This window comes from Capsicum annuum, chromosome 1 (assembly GCF_002878395.1).
Source record: "Capsicum annuum cultivar UCD-10X-F1 chromosome 1, UCD10Xv1.1, whole genome shotgun sequence".
Classification (NCBI taxonomy): domain Eukaryota; kingdom Viridiplantae; phylum Streptophyta; class Magnoliopsida; order Solanales; family Solanaceae; genus Capsicum; species Capsicum annuum.
In genome coordinates, this window is record NC_061111.1 from 6,941,833 (window position 1) to 6,964,547 (window position 22,715).

At 36.5% G+C, this 22,715-nt stretch overlaps 4 protein-coding genes across 7 annotated transcripts in view; 2 read left to right on the forward strand and 2 right to left on the reverse strand.

Moving 5' to 3' along the window:
- Positions 1–4,854, reverse strand: part of LOC107866998 (nudix hydrolase 14, chloroplastic) — a 9,646-nt gene extending 4,792 nt beyond the window's left edge. Inside the window, exons 1-6 of the mRNA XM_047415215.1 lie at positions 4,526–4,854; positions 2,512–2,617; positions 1,939–2,016; positions 1,568–1,660; positions 1,335–1,427; positions 81–179 (exon numbers count right to left, since the gene is read on the reverse strand). Of these exons, the coding sequence (XP_047271171.1) occupies positions 81–179; positions 1,335–1,427; positions 1,568–1,660; positions 1,939–2,016; positions 2,512–2,617; positions 4,526–4,761 (705 nt within the window). The 5' untranslated portion in view covers positions 4,762–4,854. The remainder of the gene's footprint in view (positions 1–80; positions 180–1,334; positions 1,428–1,567; positions 1,661–1,938; positions 2,017–2,511; positions 2,618–4,525) is intronic.
- Positions 4,855–5,290: 436 nt separating this feature from the next.
- Positions 5,291–12,077, reverse strand: LOC107866972. Of its 3 annotated transcripts, XR_001673082.2 has the most exons (8): positions 11,766–12,077; positions 8,131–9,785; positions 7,895–8,045; positions 7,655–7,802; positions 7,332–7,577; positions 6,688–6,972; positions 5,763–5,931; positions 5,291–5,624 (listed from the first exon to the last, which is right to left on the reverse strand). XR_001673082.2 is itself a non-coding variant. In XM_016713040.2 (7 exons), the coding sequence occupies exons 2-6, from the start codon at positions 9,767–9,769 to the stop codon at positions 6,697–6,699; spliced, it is 2,460 nt and encodes an 819-aa protein (XP_016568526.1). In that variant the 5' UTR covers positions 9,770–9,785; positions 11,766–12,077; the 3' UTR covers positions 5,291–5,931; positions 6,688–6,696. The 3 variants fall into 3 exon arrangements, 2 of the variants coding, with proteins under 2 accessions (XP_016568526.1, XP_047271168.1); XM_016713040.2 differs by having other exon boundaries at positions 5,291–5,931; XM_047415212.1 differs by lacking the exon at positions 11,766–12,077 and adding an exon at positions 10,461–10,485 and having other exon boundaries at positions 5,291–5,931.
- Positions 12,078–12,771: 694 nt separating this feature from the next.
- LOC107852526 (growth-regulating factor 12) lies at positions 12,772–15,409 on the forward strand. Of its 2 annotated transcripts, XM_016697570.2 has the most exons (4): positions 12,772–13,082; positions 13,297–13,530; positions 14,580–14,858; positions 15,014–15,409. In XM_016697570.2, the coding sequence occupies exons 1-4, from the start codon at positions 13,025–13,027 to the stop codon at positions 15,040–15,042; spliced, it is 600 nt and encodes a 199-aa protein (XP_016553056.1). In that variant the 5' UTR covers positions 12,772–13,024; the 3' UTR covers positions 15,043–15,409. The 2 variants fall into 2 exon arrangements, with proteins under 2 accessions (XP_016553056.1, XP_016553045.1); XM_016697559.2 differs by having other exon boundaries at positions 12,775–13,082; positions 14,580–15,409.
- Positions 15,410–16,890: 1,481 nt separating this feature from the next.
- Positions 16,891–18,888, forward strand: LOC107866962 (probable sugar phosphate/phosphate translocator At1g12500). The gene has a single exon (XM_016713032.2). The coding sequence runs from the start codon at positions 17,386–17,388 to the stop codon at positions 18,448–18,450; it is 1,065 nt and encodes a 354-aa protein (XP_016568518.1). The 5' UTR covers positions 16,891–17,385; the 3' UTR covers positions 18,451–18,888.
- The last annotated feature ends 3,827 nt before the right edge of the window (positions 18,889–22,715 follow it).

The window sequence follows — 22,715 nt, forward strand, 5'->3', positions numbered from 1 at the left end:
TTTTTTTTTTTTTTTGACAAAATCCCAGAAAGCATGTGGTGAGAGTAGTCTGAGTCTTATAGAAGACGAAGGAAGCTTACAGGAGAAGGAAAAACTCTGGCCCCGGTTGATGAATCGAGAAAAGCCGTGAGGTCAACCATATCATGGACGTTCAGGTGTATTCCAGTTTCTTCCTCAACCTGAGACATATAGATCAAATAGTTGAATAATTTCTGCCAAATGGGAATATGTCAAACTCTCTTATTTTGCCATCCACAAGCTAAAACTAATCTATATTCAAAGCCATACGTATTCGAAAGAAACATGAAATAATACAGTACAGTGCAACTAAGTTGTCAAATATGTAAAACAAATAGCTGTGTGTGATAAGTTACAATGTTCCTTATAGGATCAGTTCGGTCATCATACAAAAACATCAGCAGATTCTGGATTCTACTGAACTGCTCAAAAAAAGAAGAAACTTCCGTTGGTTTGCCCAAAAAGGACACTAATAAATCAATAAACAAGGGAACTGAGCCACGAGGAAACAAGGGGGCAGCTTGTCTCACTCTAGAAAATTTTGAGAAAGTTCATATTCACTTTGTATGGGTCGTGATGAGTCAACCAGATACAAAAGTCTATATAGGTTGGCAACATAATTATTGGTTTTTTTTGCTGTCCATTTGGCTACTAAAAATCTCTTGCAAACCTTAAAATGACGGTTGGACAACTATGACTTTACCATAAAAAGCCCAAACCTAGACTTGAAAGGCAGCATCCAAAGTTAAACTAGTACCTGAACTTTGGCCTAATTAACTCACTGTTGGCACTTGCTTGGGATTGACATGTGGACACTTAATTTTCCACTTCAGTGCTACTATACTGATTGAAACTCCGCGAGTGGAATATCCCTACGGACAGCTGCCAAAAGTGACGAGACAATGCATGCCACAACCTATCATAATCTTTCAGCATCCACTATTTGTAGGTTTATTCCCAAATATTTTGCAAAAGAAAATACCATCCCTCTTTAAACAATTTGTGAACGCGTACAAAGCAAATACCAGCTTTTCTCAAACATTTTATGGACGAGACCATACAACCACCTTGGGACCTTCATAACGGATTGAAGCCACCGTAATTTACTATACACCATTAGATCCAAAATAACTTTTGAAACTTGTGCTTCCTTTTTATTATCTCACGCCTCTCTAAAGACTGAGTTGCAAACAAAAATGTATGGAAACCACTCTGACCAGAAACAGTAATTCTGAATCAAATGCCTGTGCACGGATAAATATGTGATAGCCTTACTGGAAAACGGATAATGCTTTGCTAGAAAGGGAGAGAGAGACCTCTCGAACTGCTGTTCCAGCAAAGTCACCTTGGTCATCATCCAACATTCCTGCTGGCAGTTCCAGAATTAGCCTCCCAACTGGGACTCTAACCTTTCAAACAATTTCAATGCAGTTTAGAGTTTGAAAGGGGTAGAAAACTTTCACAAATTTCCTCACGTAATCACTAATCAGTTCAGTGAGATACTTTTCAACTTTATAGGAATGAAGGAGTTGATGGTTGGAAGACCTACCTGTTCCGTAAGCACAGCATATGTTTCATCCTCAGAATCCAAGAGGATTAGCACTGCAACAGCTGGACCCCGTGCAAAGACAATACCAGGAACCTAGACACGAAAGAGGCGATAGTGACTGGAAAGAAATTACCCTTGATGCAACCAAGGGCAAGCTAGGAAAAACGAATATGGAAATAACACATCATTGTCATGTTAGTAATGTTAAGCTATGTCAAGAGTGATCTAATGTCTATCGCTCTAAGATGCTAGGAAAAAAGACCAATTATAGGCAAAATAAATTGAGGACCACGGTTTTAAGAGAAGCTATTCATAGTCCAACTGAATGAATTATACAATATTCAGTGGATGGAGAGATTCTATTCAGATACCTTTTGACCTGTCTCCTTATCAATAATATCTGCTTTGAACTTTAGAAACCCCAAACGCTTTCCAAACATATCCACATCCTGCTCCAACACATAAAAAGGAAAATCAGCTCAAGCAAACTTAATGCTTGCAGTAACAGGACCTAAAGCAGATTAAATTCTGTGTTACCCAATATGTCTCTGGTCGCTGATAATGTGACTTAGCATCATTCCAAAAGTCCTAACACATAATATTATGAAGAAGGCTTCTTTTTTATCCGTTTCAGGAAGAAGCACGACTGACAGCTATGTTAGGGCAGCATGGGAATATTTAAGGAGCGTAAGGTGCACCCTGAATATTCACAGGGTGGATAAATGTTAATTGGACATAACATACTCAATAAAGATTTAGTCAAAATCAGCATCGGTCAAGATCAAAAGACAGACCATTTTCCTCCAGCATTGTCCAATGTTAATAAACTTAGAACGGCTTAAGCAACTCAATTTGCCGTGGAGATGTTACCATATTCTCACACACTGATTAACCAGCAATGTAACTCATCGAAGATAATGAACAAACAGAAATTACTATCTGACCTGAATGAGAACTTGTCTTAAAGACATAGCTCCATTAGCCAACAGTCCTGTTTCAGTTTGTATGTTCTTTAACCACTGCTTGAACAATGGGGATTCAATAGCATTCCTACAAGAAAACAGACATCACACTCGATCCAACACGATACTAAGGAAACTCTGAGCCTTTAACATAAAAATGCTCCCTTTTCTGAAAATTTTCCACAACCCTGACTACAAGTGTCTACTGGATAAATTATGTAACCAAAAGCAAGAGGGCAAAAAAAGAAGAAAAGGAAGGGAAACGGGAGAGACTTTCAAACAGCCAATTCTATCCCAAGCCATACCAAGAAAAATGCTTCCTTTTTTCCCAAAATTCTTGAAAAACTTACAAAAACCTCACTACAAATGCCATATTGAGCATGAAAAACTTGAATGCTGAAAAGGTAATATAACAGAGCAACTGGGGGTACTTCCAAACAACTCACTCAAACCCAATACAAAAGCCATACCAAGAAATTGCTTCATCCTTAACATAAATGCTTGCTTTTTTCCTAAAAATTGTGAAAGAACTTCTAGGAGTCCATACGAAGATGAATTATGCAACCTGCATGCTAAAAGGAGAACCCCACAAGAAGAAAGAACGATATAATGAGGGAGGGTGTTACAACTCTACTCCAAAGTTGGGCCTGGAGGAGCATGGAGGTCAATTGGGGACTGCATATAAATTAGAATGCAGAAAAAGAGCTAGTGTTATGAGCTGAATTAGAAGAGAAAATAACGGAAGGACGTGGAGGGTCCTGAGTACTCTTTCTAACGTAATGAAGACCGACGGCTCCGATTTCATGAAGAAAAATCATATAACCAACTATCAGCAGCTATGTTGCAATTAACGGATTTCTGCTATCCTCCTCACTCAAATTCTGCTTCTTCTTTCTCATTGTCTCTCTTTCTCTTCTTTCTCTTCTCTTTAGCATTTGACAGTCCAACTTGACCAAATCTATCTTCTCCTGTTCTTCTTCTTAACAGGTTCTCATCTTGGAGCTCCCTATTTTATTCTATATTTGATTCTGTCCATTTTCATATTTGTATTTCCAATTTCAGTTGATTTACCTATATAACAGAAAATCGTCCCAAAACAATTGTGTTCGTTACTTTAATTACTATTAGTCCGTTACAGCTAGACGGCCCAATAAAAGATTAGCAAATTGTGAGCAGGCGCCTGGTTGAAACTGCACGTGACTTGGGGCAGCTGTAAAAATTTTCTGCAACCTCCCTTTTCTATCTTGCTCTTTTGGTTACATGAATAAGCTTGTAAGCTTTATTGTTACAGAAGGACATCTAGACAGCTCATTAATTCAAAGCCATACCAATTAAAATGCTTAATCTTTAACATAAATATTACTACCTTTTTCAAAATCTTAACTTCTAAAAACCCCATATTCAGTATGTATTCCGCAAGTTGACAGCTAAAACAGAACAACAACAACAACAACATACTTAGTGTATTCCCACATAGTGCAGGACTGCGGTACACAGTCCATACCACTACCTCTAAAGTAGAGAGGTTGTTTCCGATAGACCCCCGGCTCAGGACAAAAGGACAGTAAACAAATCAGCTAAAATAGAACCACGCACACACAAAAATAAGATATAACAAGTTCAGGGATATCCAAATGGCTCACTTAAACAAAAAACCTCATCACAAATGCTTAATCTTAAACATAAAAAAGCATCCTTTTTTCCAAATCATGAATACCTTATAAAAAAATCTCATCACAAATGTCATATTAGGTGTGAATCACCAGACTTAAAGGCAGCCTGGCGCACTAAAGCTACCGCTATGAATCACCAGACTTGACAGCTAAAAATAGAACCACCAGTTAATTAAAAAAAAAAAACAGCCCGGTGCATTAAAACTCTCGTTATTTGTAGGGTCTTGGGAAAGCCCGAACCCTTACACTTATGTAAGGGACTGTTTGGCTTGAACTTTACCGTTCACTCCAAATAGAACCACCAATTCAAGAAACAGACTTGCCTGAAGTGAATATCAGAGACCCCGGGAGCAGCAACAACAGAAACAGGTTGGTTGGGTTGAGTGGGAAGATTGATGATGTGAGTGAGTTGAGGAGATGGGGTTGTCGACATTTTGACAGAGAAAGCTGTGGAACAAGTTTTAGGGAAAAGGGTTGAAGAGGAAAAGGAGAATGGGAATTGGTAGAGAGGTTTCAAGAATGGAACAACTCCACTGCGTGCCACTGACACTCTCATCATTCCTGGCTCTGTTGGCAACTCCCCTGATGGATGTGAGAGAAAAAACAATGGTCTTTTGCATTCTCCCAAAATGGTCCCCGTTTCAGTTTGTTTGTCTTATTTTTTAGGTTCATTTTAAAGAAAAATTTAATACGTTCAACAACATCTATATCCTCCAACTTTGAATAAACACAAGTAAAAATCCTCCCTATATCCTCCCTGTGCGTCTAATTGTCCTACATTTATGTGTTAAAATTTTTGTCAAGTGAAAATAAACCAAACCCAACTAATAATATATCTTCGTTGGATATATCGGAAGCTAATTATATATCTTGATAGATCCAAAATCAGAAGAAATGTATAGAGAGCTAATTATGTATCTATACAGATCTAAAATCGAGATTTCAATAATTATGCAAAATGTCGATATTTTCTATAATTAAGCTCCAAAACTGTTGAAATTTACGTTGTTTGCCATAATAAAAAGCCCATCCCTGGGAAACATGAATAGAAGAGTTCACAGTCTTTTCAAGGTTTAAATAAGTGTTCATAGAAGTAAAGTACTTAATTACCATTTGCAACAAAAAATTTATAATTAAGTATAATCAAACATATAATTGTATAGTCCAGAAGTCGTATAATGTCTATGTTACAACATTTTCAATCATTTATTCATTGTAAGAGTCACCCCGATCCACTGCAGGATCAGCAATGGCATAGCTGCTTCACGGTCCAGACATAAACAAGCTAAGCAAGAACTATCCGAGATAATGGGGAGCCTGACCAAGTGTCCAAGAGCAAGTTATGTCGCAACCTTAGCCTGCAGCATGCTTCCTCTTGCCCCATTGAACAGAATCTGATGTTGAATTTTGTGTTCACGCCATCTGAAAGCACACCCGCGTTTCCATGAACAAATGGTAAATCTCAAGGATGCAGCCATTAAACCAACATGTTTTACACCAGACAGTTTCATAGCTATCCACAAACTGTTTTGGAAGCAGCATTTGGAAATGAGAACTCACCCCTTGAGGTTGGATGTTGAATTTGTCCTGGATAGCCGGGGTGAACATATTACTTGCAACAGATCCTAATTATTCTGAGAGGAAACTTCAAAATGGAATGGATCCAGAAATCATAGACACCGACATATGTGGGACATAACATCGAAAAGCCAATCCATAATCCTCATTCCTGTGTGAAATTTATAATTGTAAGTACTTGTCACATCACTTCTTGCTAAATTTAAAATTCTTTTCCCATTGCTCCCCTGTAATACCAGTTTATATAGAACCAACAATGCAATAAAACCTAATACTCTTTTATGCACAGTATTGCAAGTCAATCTGCTAATGCAGTTCAAACAATGAACATGTTCTCATCAGATTAGCGAAGCACCAATCCCAGCATTAACCTTATCTTACACATTTCTGGTGTGCATGAATCCTGCATAAGCATTGTTCACGATTGTCTGTTTTATTCATGTGACGAAATATCAAGGGACCAGTGATTAATGCTGGAAGTGTATTCTTATTTTGGTAGTATTACCAACTTCAGTTAAATAAGTCAAATATAAATTATCTCAACTACAATACACCAAGGTGAAATTAACAATTTGAGTCAATGACTTCCACATAAATTTAAAGGCCTCTCACTAAAATGCCGGCCAAGAAACTAATCACTCGTTTATGAATAAAACAAATAAGTTTACTAGAACAACCGGAAAATCTACCAGGTTGCAAGTACAGGGTATGCATCCAGTACAAATATATGGTTTGCAAAATTAGCAACTTCCTCAACAGATTTTGTTTTGCCTATAAGAAAAAGTAACTTTCTCAACAGATGCGTCTTTCTCTTGCCTCAAAAGCATTTCACCAGAGCAAAACCAAGGAAAGACACATGTTAAAGGAGTATGAAAGCCCAAGTAATGAGATTGGATATATTGTATACCTCAACTGCCTATAGACGTGCGCTGATTCTATTCATGCTTAATGAGTCTGTAGTTCCTGACATGGAATCATGTATTTCTTTTGCTGCCCCTTTCGGTGTTTTCTTGCTAGTATTTTGATAACTAAGATAAGACAGAGACTGCAACCACGAAACCAATGTCGGTTTCCGTGTAACATCATCTGATTCTGCAACATGTTGGTACAACTCATTGAGAATCATATCCTGGGCACTTGAATGTAATTTGACGACCAACTGTGCCAGTGACTTCATCAAACTAGGCAGAACCTGAGAGCCAAAAACAAAGTAACTGTTTTTATCAGCCTTGTTAAGTGCATTATATTGGCACAGTAGGCATAAATCTTCGTTAAGAGTTAGGACACCCAAGTCAAATCAGCATTTTCATAGTTAAAGCATCTACCCATTTTCCATTTTCCAAAGCTTTTATGTAAATTCAAGAAAGAGCTCCTACAAATTATACCAATTACCCAAATTTTAGAGCGAAGCAAGAAACAAGAAGTTAAACAATTAAAGTGAAGTATCACTCATATAGAATATTTGATACCCATGGAAGTTCTCTTATGATTGAACTTGTAACTGCTCAGCATTAGGCTGCGCAGTTGAAGACAAACATTGTTACCACTTACTTGTATATCAACAAGAGAAAGGAGACGGAAAAGTAAATCCAACATCTTGAAAGGCTCCAGCTCTCCATTCCAACTCTTCCACAAGTCAGTCTCTGGAGTAGTATTGACTGAACTACAAAGGCTATCAGTTTTTTCAACGAGACAGTGAATGCAATAGAATATAGATGGGCTTCCAGCAGGCAGATGTCTAACCAGTGCAACAACTCCAGAAGCCATTCCCTCAAAAGGAGTGATTCCAGGGTATCCCTGAACTTTCAGTTAAATCAGAAAACAAGAAAACAAGTTCAAGAATCACAGCAATTAACCATGGTAGCTTTTATTACCTCTAAGGATCTTTTGACATAATAGAATACGAGTTGCTCCTTTAATGTATCTCTTTCATCTGGATCAGCATCCTTCCCAGAGGACATGAAAGCGACAAACACCGAGTGCGAGGCTTTAGCCAATTTTCCAGTTGGATGCCCCATGTATCTGGTTAAAACGCATTAAGGATTTTTTTTATATATTCAGCCGGGTTTGATTTTCCTATTTGTTTCTAGATCTATACATCTGATGCAGGATACAGGAACATGGTTGGCGCCAGCACCTTGCGGAATATAGTGGCTGGTATACATTCTACGCAAGTAGGGATTACTCGTAGATAAAATAAGATCCGAGCAGTCTGAACTTCATCAGTAGTCCACATATATTCCATTTTCTGAAAGCTAGAAGGTACTGCAAGGAAAAGGGTGATGTTTTGTGAAAGACTGTAACATAGCAAACATATAGACAATTAAAACATGCAGGAGAAAGTCACAACCAGCTTGGTTTGTCAAATCATCATAAGAGGGAATAGATTCCACGAATGAGACACAGGCATGTTCATTCTCTTGAACCCTTGTAACAACTGCTCTGATCGTATCCATATACTCTGGCAAACGCATTCTACGGAAATATTCCATGCAAGAAAATGCAACCAATATTCTCACTGAAAGTTTCATTTGAATTTCTTGGGGGGCACTTAAACTTAACTTGTGCTTTGTTACTGCCAAGGCAAAGACCACAACCATGAGGAAAGCAGATTCAGCAATTTTTTCCAGATTCCCTAATAGTGCTTCCTCCCTACCTCCAAGCATCAACGCAACCTTCCGATGCCACATATAGACATCCCGACAGTAATTCCATATGATATCCTCTACTGCACTTCGGTTTTCTTCATCAGCCATGACATATTGATTGCAAAAGACACCAGTTATGGTCCCTGCTTCCTTAAAAATAATGCTGTCTAGATGCTGCTGGACCTCATTGAGAACTAATCCCACCAAGTTGCCAGAAGGTGATTCCTGGATTCCGATATAAATGTGTGGCAAGGGGAAGATTTCAGTCAACAAAGCTGTAGTGAGGCATAGAAACACATGAGGTTGGTAAGAAAATGGCCCAGTTTTAGATAAAGCTAACGATATACACTGTAACAGAAAGGAGTTTCTTGGCTTCATGGTAGCATAATCAGCATCTCCAACACTCGAAACTAAACCGCGCGCAATAATCTCAATTCGTCCCTCTGCAGAAATCTTTAGCGCCATTAGTGCTTTCTGTTCAGATCTACTGATGACTCTCAGTACTCCAGCAGTAGCCATGACTACAGCAAACAAAGAAAATGCAGGTCGTGTATTTTTCAATAACTCTCTACTGAAGAGATCAATCTTGTCTGCAGAATGAGAATTGATAAAATTTGAAAAACTCCATTCCATCAGATGCAGTATCATGAGCCCATTAGACAAACTAGCAGAAGGGCCGTCAATTTTATCCCACAATTCCATCAAACAACTGAGAACTCTAACAAAATAAATGTTCACAGGAGAAGAAAGAGCATAACCAATTCCTGCAAGAACATTCGGGATTGTCCTTTCAGACAAACGCATCAATCTGTAGTCTTCTTCAAGGAGCTGGCAGAGCAATTTTAAGCAAACCGTTTTAGATTTTTCGGATGCTGAAGGTACAAAAGAAAGAGCACCAAGGAGGAGAACACCTTCAGAGAAAAAAGATAAGCTTTTGTTTGAATGAATATGTCCAGAGAAAAGGTGCAAGAGGACCTCAACTGCAGAATCAATGACCCCAAGAGAATGTCTAGATGATTTCTTAACCCAAATGTATAGAAGCCTGACAAATAAAGGATAAGAATCCTGCGGAAGGGATACTTTTTGCGAGGACAAAATAGACAGCAGAAGCTTTGCTTGTGGATCAGCAATATAGAGAGAGAACTGTGCGTTGACGAGTGTCCTTAGGGATTGGAGGTGATTTGAGTGGAATGACTGATTTTGAAGGGAGTCTCTAAGATCAGCCCACGCACGGATAATAGCTTGGGCTGATGCCGGAGAAGGATGTGTCACGTTCTCCTGGGTGCCACTGCTTCTGCAAAGCCATTCTTCTAGGAATACAGATTCAGGCTTCTTTGCCATCACGTAAACTACACAACTGCAAGACAAACATTGCAAGCAATAAATAAAAAAAGACTGCTATATGCGCTAAAGCATAATGGACATACCTAACAGTCTAACACCACTAATTTTCTACCAAAGTCTCATCAATGAACCTTAATCACCAAAACATTAGGTCCACATTCAGGTAAAAGTTTTAGGTGACTAAACGCCACCTGAATGACATAAATTAAGTGAACCTAGCTTTATGGAAACAGAAGTAACTACTAATGCTTTACTTTCAAAAGGATTATCCCCTTTATAAGCTGGGATAAAAGAGTGGGAGGGGTTAGCCATGTTCAGGTTTCTTGATAAAATTATTCAATAAAGGTTTTTTCACTCAATGAAAATTGTGAGATAAAAGTTCTAGATAACATTTACGCTCCAGTCTTCTGGACAGAGCAAAGGGAAGAGGTAAAAAAGAACATCGCGTACTCAAAAAAGTTGAATAAGGGAAGTGTCCTTCCTTAAAATAGTCAAATACATTATGCAACAATCAATAGTGTCTAGTGACAAGTAGGTTGATTTCCTATATTTCTTTCCAGTAAGTTGACATTTCGAAAGAAAGTAACACAAACCTAAGGCTTCTCTAATCAACAAGAAAACTAAGCTAAACGCATAAGGGAAACTTGAAACGGAATTGTACAGTCAAGAGCAAAATTCTGAATCTTACTTGCAACATTAAGGAGAAACCAAAAAACAGTTCCAGTTCAAACAAACTTGGTCTCAGCCGCAAGTAAGCACTTCCACTTTGAGAATCCACGTCCAAACACCTCAACTTGGTATCAATTGGCCACACCCAATTAAGTGGATTGAGAACATGATGTCTCAAGTTCAAATCTCAGTAGAGACACAGACACTAAGTGACTCTTCCCATCTTTCCTAGCCTTGGTGGATAGTGTTACTAGGTATCCATTGCGGACGGGAGGTAACAAGTAAAAAACAACAACACATCCAGTGTATTCCCACAAAGTGGGGTCTGAGGAGGGTAAAGTGTACGCAGTCCATACCACTACCTCAGATGAAGTAGAGAGGTTGTTTCCGATAGACCCCAGCGCAGGATAAATAACGGTATAATCAAACAAAGAAACGAAAAACATAAAAGCACACAACAAAAATAGGAGAAACACCGCTAGATAATAAAGAAAACAAGACACCCACACAATAATACTATAAACCATCTATTCGAAATCAAAGACATCACCGAAACACCACGAACAAGCAACTACAAGCGTAGATACAGACAAAAACACTCGTCCCTACTATTATGGACGAACTCCTACCCACTAACTCTACCCTAGTCCGCGTCCTCCACGCCTTCCTATCAAGGGTCATGTCCTCCGTAAGTTATAACTGTTCCATATTATACCTAATCACTTCCCTCCAATATTTTTTCAACCTACCTCTACCCCACCTAAAACCATCCCTAGCAGGCCTCAAATCTTTGGTCTACCTCTACCCCGCTTAAAACCATCCATAGCAAGTCTCTCACACCGCAGGAGGTAACAAGTAATTCCGTGGAATTAGTCGAGGCGCGCGAAAGCTGGCCCGAACACCATGCCGTTATCAATTAAAAAAATTACTCTCAACTGGCAACTAAATACTCCAACTGTCCACAAAGTGCTCTCGTGGAGACCCGAGGCTGCCGTGGCATATATACTCTAGATGATCATTCTACAAGCTTGAGTATTCAATTGACAAACTAGCGACAAGTCTACGTGTCTAGATGTGCATACTCAAAGTTGTAGTACTTACTCGACAGTCAAAGCCAAGTTTGAGTGACTATTTATGTATCATGCCTTCTAACAACACCAACATCTCTTAGGACTTTCGTCAAACAGGAAGCATTCATCAGATGTAATACTTATTTATCAACATCAAACAGCAATTTTATGGATAACAAACGAGACAGATTCGAGCACAATAAGTAGAAAACGTAAAATCAGTAACACCCACATAGTAAAAATCGAAACTTTACCTCTTCTACTAACTGCCACTTGAGTATAAAGCTTCTTGGGCTAGCAAGAAAGCTTCAAAAACAGCAACGTTTTAGGAAGGTAGGAAGGTTTTTGTTTTGTAATAGACCCTTCAATTACAAGAAGACACACAATTTGGGGTAATTATTGGCCAAATTTGACAGTTTCAGTTTAATTTTCTGAGAGAAGAAAATTCTATGGTGACGTAAGGAATTTCCTATCCAGCTACACTCTATCCAAGAAAGTTTTTAAAAAAATAAAAATTGGTGAATTAAAATTTTCGCTATATACTGTCAATGAAGACAACACTAAAATTTCTGTTACGTGCACGGTCAATATTGAAGACTTAAATTAAAAAGTCTTCAGTGTGTTGAATTAAAAATTAATTATGATCTTAAATTAACTATATCTTAATATGTTAATATATTAAAGTGTTCTTTTAATTTTATGGTCTTGATCATGTCTCTCTAAAATTGTAACTTGTAAGTAAAGAGTTTTTAAAAAGCAAAAAAGATATTCTTACTGAAACGAATTAAAAAAGTCCAGCAATAACAGTATTTCAGTATAATTTCATAAGTAGAATCTGAATTATATACAAGCCTCACATTTATATAAGGTAAAGTTGTGAATAAAGTAAAGTACGGCAAATAAATTGAAACAAAAATTAAAATTTATATAGCTCAATCAATTGAGGACTTTCATCTTGTTATAGTTGGAAGTTCAATCCATTACTTTGTAATCTTTTCTCAATTTCACACCTTGTAATATTGCAGCTACTGTTTTATTTCTTAATGCAGTCTCGAGAAACACTGTTTTTCCTAGAATAGCAAAGACAAATCAATATAAGCTCAAAGTAATGGAATATTTTCATTACTTTGATGCTTTCAGATGATGCCTCTAGATGAAAGAAGTAGGCTATTTATAGATTACATGAATGAAATCGTAATTGATAAAATTTCTACCATGCTCTAAAGACACACCCAATACAATATCGATGATACTTTACCTATGTTGCTTTTAAAATTACTCATTTGCTAGTTTTTGTTATCTTGGACTATACAAACAGTAAGTACAAAAGTAAAAATACCCAAAATCCAACTATGGTAGCTGCCAAATTTTCTGACTATGTCAGAAGACTTTGCTGTCTCTGACATTATTTCAATTGTTTTTATCTGCACATATCAGCAGCAGAGAATATTAAAAGAAACACAAAGTAAAAAAAAAAAAAAAAAAAAAAACATATCAAAATCTCTCATCTTCCATGGAACTCAAAATCTCACCTCCCAAGAATACTGCTAGCAGAAAAAACTGTTATAATGGTAATTACTTCTTCTATTTTAGGTTGACATGTTTTTCTTTTTAGATGTTAAAAATATTTTGATACATTTAACATATCTTGAATTTAACACAACAAAATTCAAAAGTGTCTATTACTTTCTTAAACTGTGTGTAAAATCAAAATAGGTCAAACAAATAGAAACGGAGGGAGTAATCCATATCTCATTCTTCTTGTTTTTATTAATTTCTATGCAGAATCAAGTGGGGGAGCAAAATGTTCAATTGAACTTGGGCTAAATCTTGAACTTAGTTACTCAAAATATAGTACTAATGGCTATGGATTTACATTTCTACAAAGGCAAGAATTTGAGCAACAATTATTCATCTACAAGTATATAGAAGCTGGGCTACCTGTTCCCTCACATCTCATTATTCCTATATGCAAGTCTTTTACTTGCTCCTTTAAACGTCTTCATGATGGTTTCAATTGTAAGTTTCCACTTAACCCTTCTGCTTCTAGCATTTTACCTTCTTTTTTATTCTAGATATATTCTTGTCGTTAATTAAGCCGTGAAAATAATTTCTTGCATTAATGTAAGGTGATATAAGACAAAATGTGGTTCAACCTTTCTTCAAATTTGTGGATAACTAGAGAGTTTAGTGGAACGAGCTGCTTTTTTTTTTTATAGTTTTGATAGATTCATGTTAAGATGTACAGTGAAGTTTAGTAAATCTTGCTCTAGTGCATACGTTACAATTAACTGTCCTAAAAATGTGGAAAATGTCATATTGGAAATAAGACAAACTGTTAATATAGATTACCTGCTATACAACATGTAAAGGGACTCGATGGTGTAATTTAGTAGCAGAGCTATATAAATTCAAACAAGGGGATTTTTAAAAAAAAAAATCCTACGTCAATGGACTCAACAACTTGGAAGAAAAATGTTCATTTTTTTACTTTACTCACATACAGTAAAAAAAATGCAGCTACAGGGATTTGATCCCAGGATGAGAGACATGAAAGTTATGTTTAAAGCTAAAGCACCCAACCATGCTTTTGTTCTCTAGGTGCTTTTGTATATATTTTACCATTTTTTCACTATTTCTTATATAATTATGCCTCTTTTACGTCGAGTTTAGTGGATGCTCAAGCACCCGAAAATTGCACGTGGGTCCGCCCATGCTCACATAATGTATAATTTTTCAACGAAAAAAGTTGACTTGAAACCGGTACACCCCTATGCATCCACATGCAAATGTAAAAATTCTTTATACTAATAATATATTATAACTTAATCTCTTTTTTACTAGCACACAAGAAAACCTTTAAAGACAGATAATATGAACAAAATACAGTACTAGCCAGGGGTCTATCGGAAATAGCCTCTCTCTACTTCACCTAAGATAGTGATACGGTCTGCGTACACTCTACCCTCCTCAGATCCCACTATGAGGGAATACATCGGATAGGTTGTTGTTGTAATATGAACCAAATACAGTACTAATTACTTATGAGTATTTTTTTTTGGGGGCAGTGATGGGGTATGGACACTTGTGTTGGGAAGCTAAAAGTAGGATGGAAACAGAACCAAGAAGATGTAGGAGGACTGATGGCAAGAAATGGAGATGTAGCAAAGGTGTCGTCCTAAATCACAAATACTGTGAGAAACACATGCACAGAGGCAGACACCAACGTCGTTCAAGAAAGTGTGTGGAATTAACAGCTTCATCAAACTTGGAATTGTCTAGTAATTCTAAAATCAACATGAGAGTAGCAGCAACACAAGATCATCAGAATTCTGAACCAGATACAAGTACTTTCTCCATTGCACCACCAATAAATTAATTAGTATTAGTAGCACAAGTTGTTCACTTGGACATGCATGGTGTATTTTTTAAAAATTAATTTGAGTGGAGTGTCTTAATGAGAGCCTTCGAGTAATTGATAAAGTTGCTGTCATGTGATCAGGAGATCACGGGTTTAAGCCTTGGAAATAGCTTCTGGCAGAAATGCACCCTTGCGGCGGCGGCCTTTCCCGGATCCTGCATATAGCGGAAGCTTTAGAGCACCAGATTGTCCTTTTTGCTTTGAATCGATCGAGCATGTATTAGAAATAAGTAACTTCTCTACCTTAGTTAAGGCAAAGATAAGGTCTGGTTACAATACTCTATCCTGCTTGTGGGATTACAATGAGTATGTTGCTATTGTTGTATTTGGGCTTGGGATTTGCCTCAAATCCTAACTTGGCCTCAGTTCATAACTATGGCCTCCAACTTTCGATGAAAGTTGAAGCTAAATTAAAATGACACATTTATGTTATGTATCACGCCTTTATAATATATGTCATGTCTGATTACGATTTAATTGAGCTTTCAATTGATTTCAAAACATAATGTAATAAGATAATGATTCTACGATCGTTTTTCTTTGTGTATATCTCTGATTATTTTATCGAGATAACTATATTGTTTAGGGATCGTTTGGTACTAAACCAAATGGGAATTAAAAAAAATTGATCATTAGGCCATACTATTAAATGCCATTTTATTGGTGCATTAGGTCCTACTAGTGAATGCAACAATCTTGTTATAGAAGGCTATTTTTTATAATATAATTAATAAGCTTTCCTTTCTTGTTTAGCAAAATATTACTGTATTAATGAAGACCCAGTTAAAATGATTTTCTTTTGCTCGGTCAACCAACAATCTTGATTGCCAATTACTTTCTCCAACCCGTTTTGTATCATCATCATTATTGACTTTAATGGAGTTTTAAAAAGAATTGAGTAAGTCATTATCTTGGAATAGTAGATAAATAATTAATGAAGCATCGATTGGAAAATGTATAAAAACACTACATCAATTTTCACTTAATGTGCAGTTATATCTTTAATAAGTCATTATCTTGAAATAAATAAATAAATATTGATGCATTGCTTTGAAAATGTATAAAAACATTACATCAATTCTCACTTAATATGCGTTTATATCTTTGTATATTAGTAGCAGTAGTATTTGGCTCCAAAATGAAATGCAAAACAAAGAAGAGTTTCTTTTATTTTGTTTGGCCATGGATATTTTTCTTTTTTTTTTTTTAAAGAAAATATTATTTCGAAAAGCGAATAAATATAAAATTGTTAATTTTTCAAAGAAATTGGAATTCGAGTAACATCAACAACTTGTTTCACTCAAAACCACTTGCAAAAATTCAAATATAACTCCAATTTCTATTCATGTCCAGATGTAACTCCAATTTCAAAAAATATATTTTTTCTAAATTTCAAATTATTTTGTTCAAATGAAAGAAAACCTTAAAATAACTAATAAAATTGTTGTTCAAATCTTAAAAAAAAGCTTTGATAAAAATGCAAAGTAAACCCCACAAATTGTGGAGCTTCATCGCACCAAACTGTCTTACCTTGTCAATTGTCCATACAATGTATTTGACTCAAATTGACTAATTAAACACATTTTATTAAATTTCAACAAATACTACACACAAAAAAAAAAATTTCTCCCTCTCCATTAATAAAATAGGATAAAATATAGGGGGAATGTTAGATAGACAATCCTAATTTCCTATTGGCCCAACCGTTACAGCTCACACGTTTAGACAGCACGTGCTACAGTACGTAAAGCATAAAACAGCCAATACATTACCGACACTTTTTTCACAGCTATAAATAATCATCAAATTTTTCATTTATTTATTTTACCTGATATTTTTTGACTTGACATAATATTTTATTTATAAAAAATGAAGTCTTTTAAAAATTATGCTCTTAATCAGATGCTGGTGTGACTATAAGTCTAATAAAATAATTGGGACGGAGTAAAACGAAAAAGAATTGCGTGCACTCTATCCTCTTATGAGGTACTAGTCTTGAGCCGAGTGTCTATTAGAAATAATTTTTCTAGCTCACGTATGAGGTAGTGGTACAGACCGTCCTATTTCAAACTCCATTTTATGAGAATATATTGGATATATTGTTGTTGGATTAAAAAGGAAAGGACGACACGTAAAAGTGGACGGAGAGAGTATTATTCAACTCATTTAATTCTCATCCAATGGCCAAGATTTCCTCCCTCATTTGAAATCTAAATCTTGACCCTTCAAATAGATCAAACCCCAAATTTTCCCACCAACCTTATTACTAGTGCCAGTACCCTATCCAGATCTCAAACTCCCATATAGCCAAATACTCACAACATTAGCTCACTAGACACCCCTTATAATTTTCTTGAAATTGTACTGTGAAATCTTGAATGTCTTTATAGTGTGTTTAAAAGATTGAATTTTTATAGTGTGTTTGGTGAGTTGCTGGAGCCTAAAGCATTGTAATGGTGGAGGCACAGTCATGGACAACAAGAAGGGGAAGCAATCCAAGATTGGAGTCACCACAAGACCAAGTTTTGGATATGCCAGTAACCCCAACTGCTGAAATCAGGCAACAACAGTATGGTGGGATAAGTTCATTGGTGTCACCAAATGTACTTACTGCACTTATTATTGCTTCTTGGTATTGTTCAAATATTGGGGTGTTGTTGCTTAATAAGTATCTGTTGAGTTTTTATGGTTATAGGTATCCCATATTCTTGACTATGTTGCATATGTTGGCATGTGGTACTTATAGTTTAGTTGCTATTAAGTGGCTTGAAGTTGTTCCTTTTCAGCAGATACATAGCAGGAAACAGTTCTTCAAGATTTTTGCTTTGAGTGCTATTTTTTGTTTTAGTGTTGTGTGTGGGAATACGTCGTTGAGGTATCTTCCTGTATCGTTTAATCAAGCTATTGGTGCTACCACTCCGTTTTTTACTGCTATATTTGCTTTTGTGATTACTTGTAAGAAAGAAACTGCTGAGGTTTATTTAGCTCTTGTTCCTGTGGTTCTTGGTATTGTTTTGGCTAGCAATAGTGAGCCATTGTTCCATTTGTTCGGGTTCTTGATGGCGTTAGGTTCAACTGCTGGGAGAGCATTGAAATCTGTTGTTCAGGGGTTGTTGTTAACCTCTGATGCTGAGAAATTACACTCGATGAATCTGTTGTTATACATGGCTCCTATGGCAGCAGTGATTTTGCTTCCGTTTACGCTATACATTGAGGGGAATGTGGCAGCGATTACATTGGAGAAAGCAAGGGAAGATGGATTTATGGTATTCTTGTTGATTGGTAATGCCACGGTTGCTTATTTGGTGAACTTGACTAATTTCTTGGTCACGAAGCATACAAGTGCCTTGACACTGCAAGTTTTGGGGAATGCCAAGGCTGCGGTGGCCGCAGTCGTGTCAGTTTTGATATTCAGGAATCCAGTGAACATCATGGGCATAACAGGATTTGCGGTGACAGTAATGGGTGTGGTGCTTTACAGTGAAGCCAAGAAGAGGTCTAAAGTAACAGCACATTGATGATGAATGATGATAGTATGAAAGATTCAATCTTGATGATGCAACACAAAGGTACAATTTTTTTTTTTTGGTCTATTAGAATTCATTCTGAGTGGGAGGGGGGTGGGGTGGGGTGTAAGTGGTTGGATTATATTCCACTGTATAGGAAGAAAGATGGGGTAAGATGGAAAAAAGTTCATGTGCTATGCTTTTCTTCCCTCTATATAATTGTTCTTGATTGTGGGGTGGTTAAAGAGAATAAAGTTGTCTCTTTTACTTTTCCCCTTTCTGTAATTTTACACTCCTTTGATCCAACTACAACAAAGAAAGACTGATTCTTTACATATTGTTCTCTCTCTGTAATATTTTTGTGGGAGAATTGTCCTCCCAATATATCTTGCCCAAAAACAAGTGTACTTTCCTACTTTGCATAATTGCATTGTTTCAATTGATTATTAAGATAGCATTTTTAGTGTCAATTCTTGTTATGAAAAAGATTGGCGATCTGGGGTTCTGCTAAATACTGAACTAATCAATTGGTTGTCTAGCAAATATCTCAATAATCAAAATGATGCAAGGTCAATTTGCTTTTGAATACTAGATCTGCCAGCCAAGAAACAACTTGATATGATGTGTCTATTGAGTGTTGAGGTCCCTGCTTGTATTAGACAACGACTACATGGAAAATTGTGGTGCAAAATAGTCATGAGCTGCATTGATTGCCTGATTGTTTGTATTGGATCTTAGTTCACATTTGCTTTCATTGTCATTATCCCCGCCCCGATTTCCATGTTGATATAATGACCTCAGCCATTTGCAGCATGTTTGTAGCTTCAAAAACTTCTTGTTTATTGAATGTCTGTTGCATATGAGGGACTTGATAGGGAATGTGCCTACTGCTTTTAAGCTTTAACTTCAAGAAAGTTGATAGGCAGTGTACCTTCTACTTTCCGGTGAAGGAGGTTCGTCTGAGATGAACCCCCTTCCGCCCCACTAACTCCGTCCACTGATGGAGCATACTAGGGAATGTACCTACTGCTTTTTAGCTTTGACTTCAAGAAAGTTGATAGCTTGCCGGTGAAGGAGGTTCATCCCCCTTCCCCGCCACTTAAATTCGCCCCTGATGGAGCATAGTAGGGACTTGATGGAGAATTATAACCCTAGCTAAACTTGATCAAGAAACTGCCATGAAGGGAATTGTGGTATATAGATTAGTCCAATCTAATAACATGAATCTATTGTTATTAAAGCCACAGAAAGAAACTTATACTCCCTCCGTCCCATTTTATGTGTCGCCATTTGACCGGGCACGGAGTTTAAGCAAAAAGGGAAGACTTGGTAAAGTTTACCAAATTATCCTTTATAAAAAAATGTGTCAATATCTTTTTTTTAATTAAGTGGGACCAATAGGAGCAAAAGGGTAATTGTCTCTTTAAAAAGTTGCCTAATAAGGAAAGTCGACACTTATTTTGGGACGGACTAAAAAGGAAATGATGAAACATAATTTGGGACGGAGGGAGTAATATTTTGCTATGTTGCTCGGACTCTCCAATAGCACCCGTGTTAGATCCTCCAAAAATGCATTACTTTTGGAGAATTCGACAGGCACCCCTATACATTATTGAAGAGTTCGAACAATATAGATATTTTGAAAAGGGATTTTTGCTTAGACATCGTAGAGAACTTTTATACGTTAAGTTGACCTACAACAAGTAACTTTTTATATCGCGGAGCCGATTTGTGTAGAAAAGCAAGGGAATCTCCTAGTTATATATAGTGACAATATAAAGAATTTTTTGCACTATCAACACAATGTAACTAGTTATAGTATGTTAATACTCTATTTCATTGTGTTATCATATCAGATTCCGTATAAAAAGATAAATGTAGATAAGATGTGTTATTTTGCTTTTGCTTTACTCTTTATGTGGAACATATTCTATATAGTTAGTTACTTAGCTACATAAAGCAAAAATGATAGGAGGCTGTTATGTTGGATGGTATAATAATGAAAATGCATTAATACATTTGGTAGTTGTTTTTCTTTATGAGCATGTTAGGCATGTTACCTTTATGATGAATTAAAAGAAGTTGTCTCTCAACTAAATTGATAGAAGAATAAAATAATTAAAAATTTCCACCCACTAGCATTATATTTAATATATTTTAGATTTTATGTGGATTCTAATTATATCTTTATAATGTTAAAAGGTGTAAGGTCCGTCCCTCTTTAACTTTATTTTTATTTGTGTGATAAGCCAAAGAGAGCAAACATTTGGTTTGACGAACATTGTTTTTATGCGCCGCAATTGTATAAGCTTATCGAGTATTTGACAAACTCAAATAGGATTTGTCCTTTGGAACACGAGCTTTCTTTCTTACTTCTGTAGGTTTCTCGGTAATGATGTCTTTGAGAATTTTTACTCGTATCTTGCAATTTCTTCGGTATTTTCTGCTAATGGGCAATTGGATTAATGGATAAGGTGTTACATCATACCTTAAATCTTTGGAAATGAATTCTCTCAAGTTCAAAAATACTACACTGAGAACCATCAAACAGCAACTACAACCACCCAAAAGTTTATGAATTTCTACGATGAGTTAACGACTTAAGTTTATCCGTTCATAATGAAACAGTAATACGAGATGATTATATCAAAAATAATAAACAAAGTAAATAAATCACAAAGGAAAGAATAAAAGTGGCCTCCACAAACTAAAAGCCAAGATTTAAGAGAACATGGCCAATGCATCAACAACAACAAGTGATGCAATCAACTACTACTACTAGGAAGGAGCAGTGAATATCGAAGTTAGCAGATGAGCAGGGCCACTTGGATAAGAATATGGTGCAATTTTAGAAAAGATCCCATTTCAGACATCACATTTATGTCTAATTTCATCCACTTGGAGATTGATATAGGGGCCATATAGCATATGATTGTATTAAATTGGTACTATAAATGTTGATGATGAATGGTGTTAAAAAGTACTTTTGGGGTCCTCTGAATCATGTGTTTTAGCTCCGATGCAATTATTATGGAATTAGAAATTCGAAGATCTATAAAGAAACGCTAGGTATATGCTTAACACATAAAGAGATTAGAATAGTCATTTCACTGGCAGCGTCTACGAGCCTTCCGCTTCGGTGTCATCTCCTTTTTTTATCGCTTCCTAGCTAGAACTCACACAACGCAAACATAAATGAGAACTTAGCAGTAGTTTGTTGCACATGATGCATAAGTTCAAAGTTGAGTACGGAGAGATCTCAAGTTTTTTTTTGCCTGATGACATTCTTAATACTTATATATAGTATGATTTATTCTTTATTTGTTAACAATGATTATTCTTTATTTGTTTTCTACGAATGTTAGCTATGCTCCAATAATCTGGATTGGAAATCAGTTAATCAGGTTGAGTTTTCCAATGTAAACGGGTCGAGTTTCAGGTTATGGGAGCTTACTGGGTGTAAAAGAGCTATTTTAGCTTATATTTATTTTTTAAAGGGGGCCAAAATGATATTCTAGAATATTTGCTCAAAAATAACAACAACAACAGTCCCAGTGTATTCCCACAAAGTGGTGTGTGGAGCAGTGGCGGAACCAAGATTTTCAGTAAGGGGGTTCACAAGTGAACAACAAACTAACCGAAGGGGGTTCAACATTAACTATATATACATAAAAAATAATTTTAACCATGTAAATATACTATAATTTTTTGCCGAAGGGGGTTCGGATGAACCCCTATATAAAGGGTAGCTCCGCCCCTGGTCTGGGAGGGTAAGATGTACGCAATCCATACCACTACCTCCGCAGAAGTAGAGAGGTTGTTTCCGGTAGACCCCCAGCTCAGGATAGAGAATAGTATACCAAGGCCGTAATGAAACATGAAACCGGATGGATGGCATAAACAAAATACGAAATAAGAAATAATAAATATAAAATACAAAATAAATAACAGAGAAATACGAAAATAAGCAAAATACTAACAATTGCAATAAGACATAAGAAAGAGGACACCCACCTAGTAGTAACCTACACTCCCAGACCAAAGACACCCACCACGCCCAAACCCTCCTGACTAGGGAGCTATGATTACTAACCCGACTACACAAGCACTCTCCTACCACCTTACTACAGCCCACACACTCACACTAGCCTTCTACCCTAATCTGCGACCTCCACACCTTCCTGTCTAGGGTCATGTCCTCAGTAAGCTGAAGCTACTTCATGTCATGTCTAATCACCTCCCTCCAGAGTGATTTAATTAGAAATCTTGGTAAACTT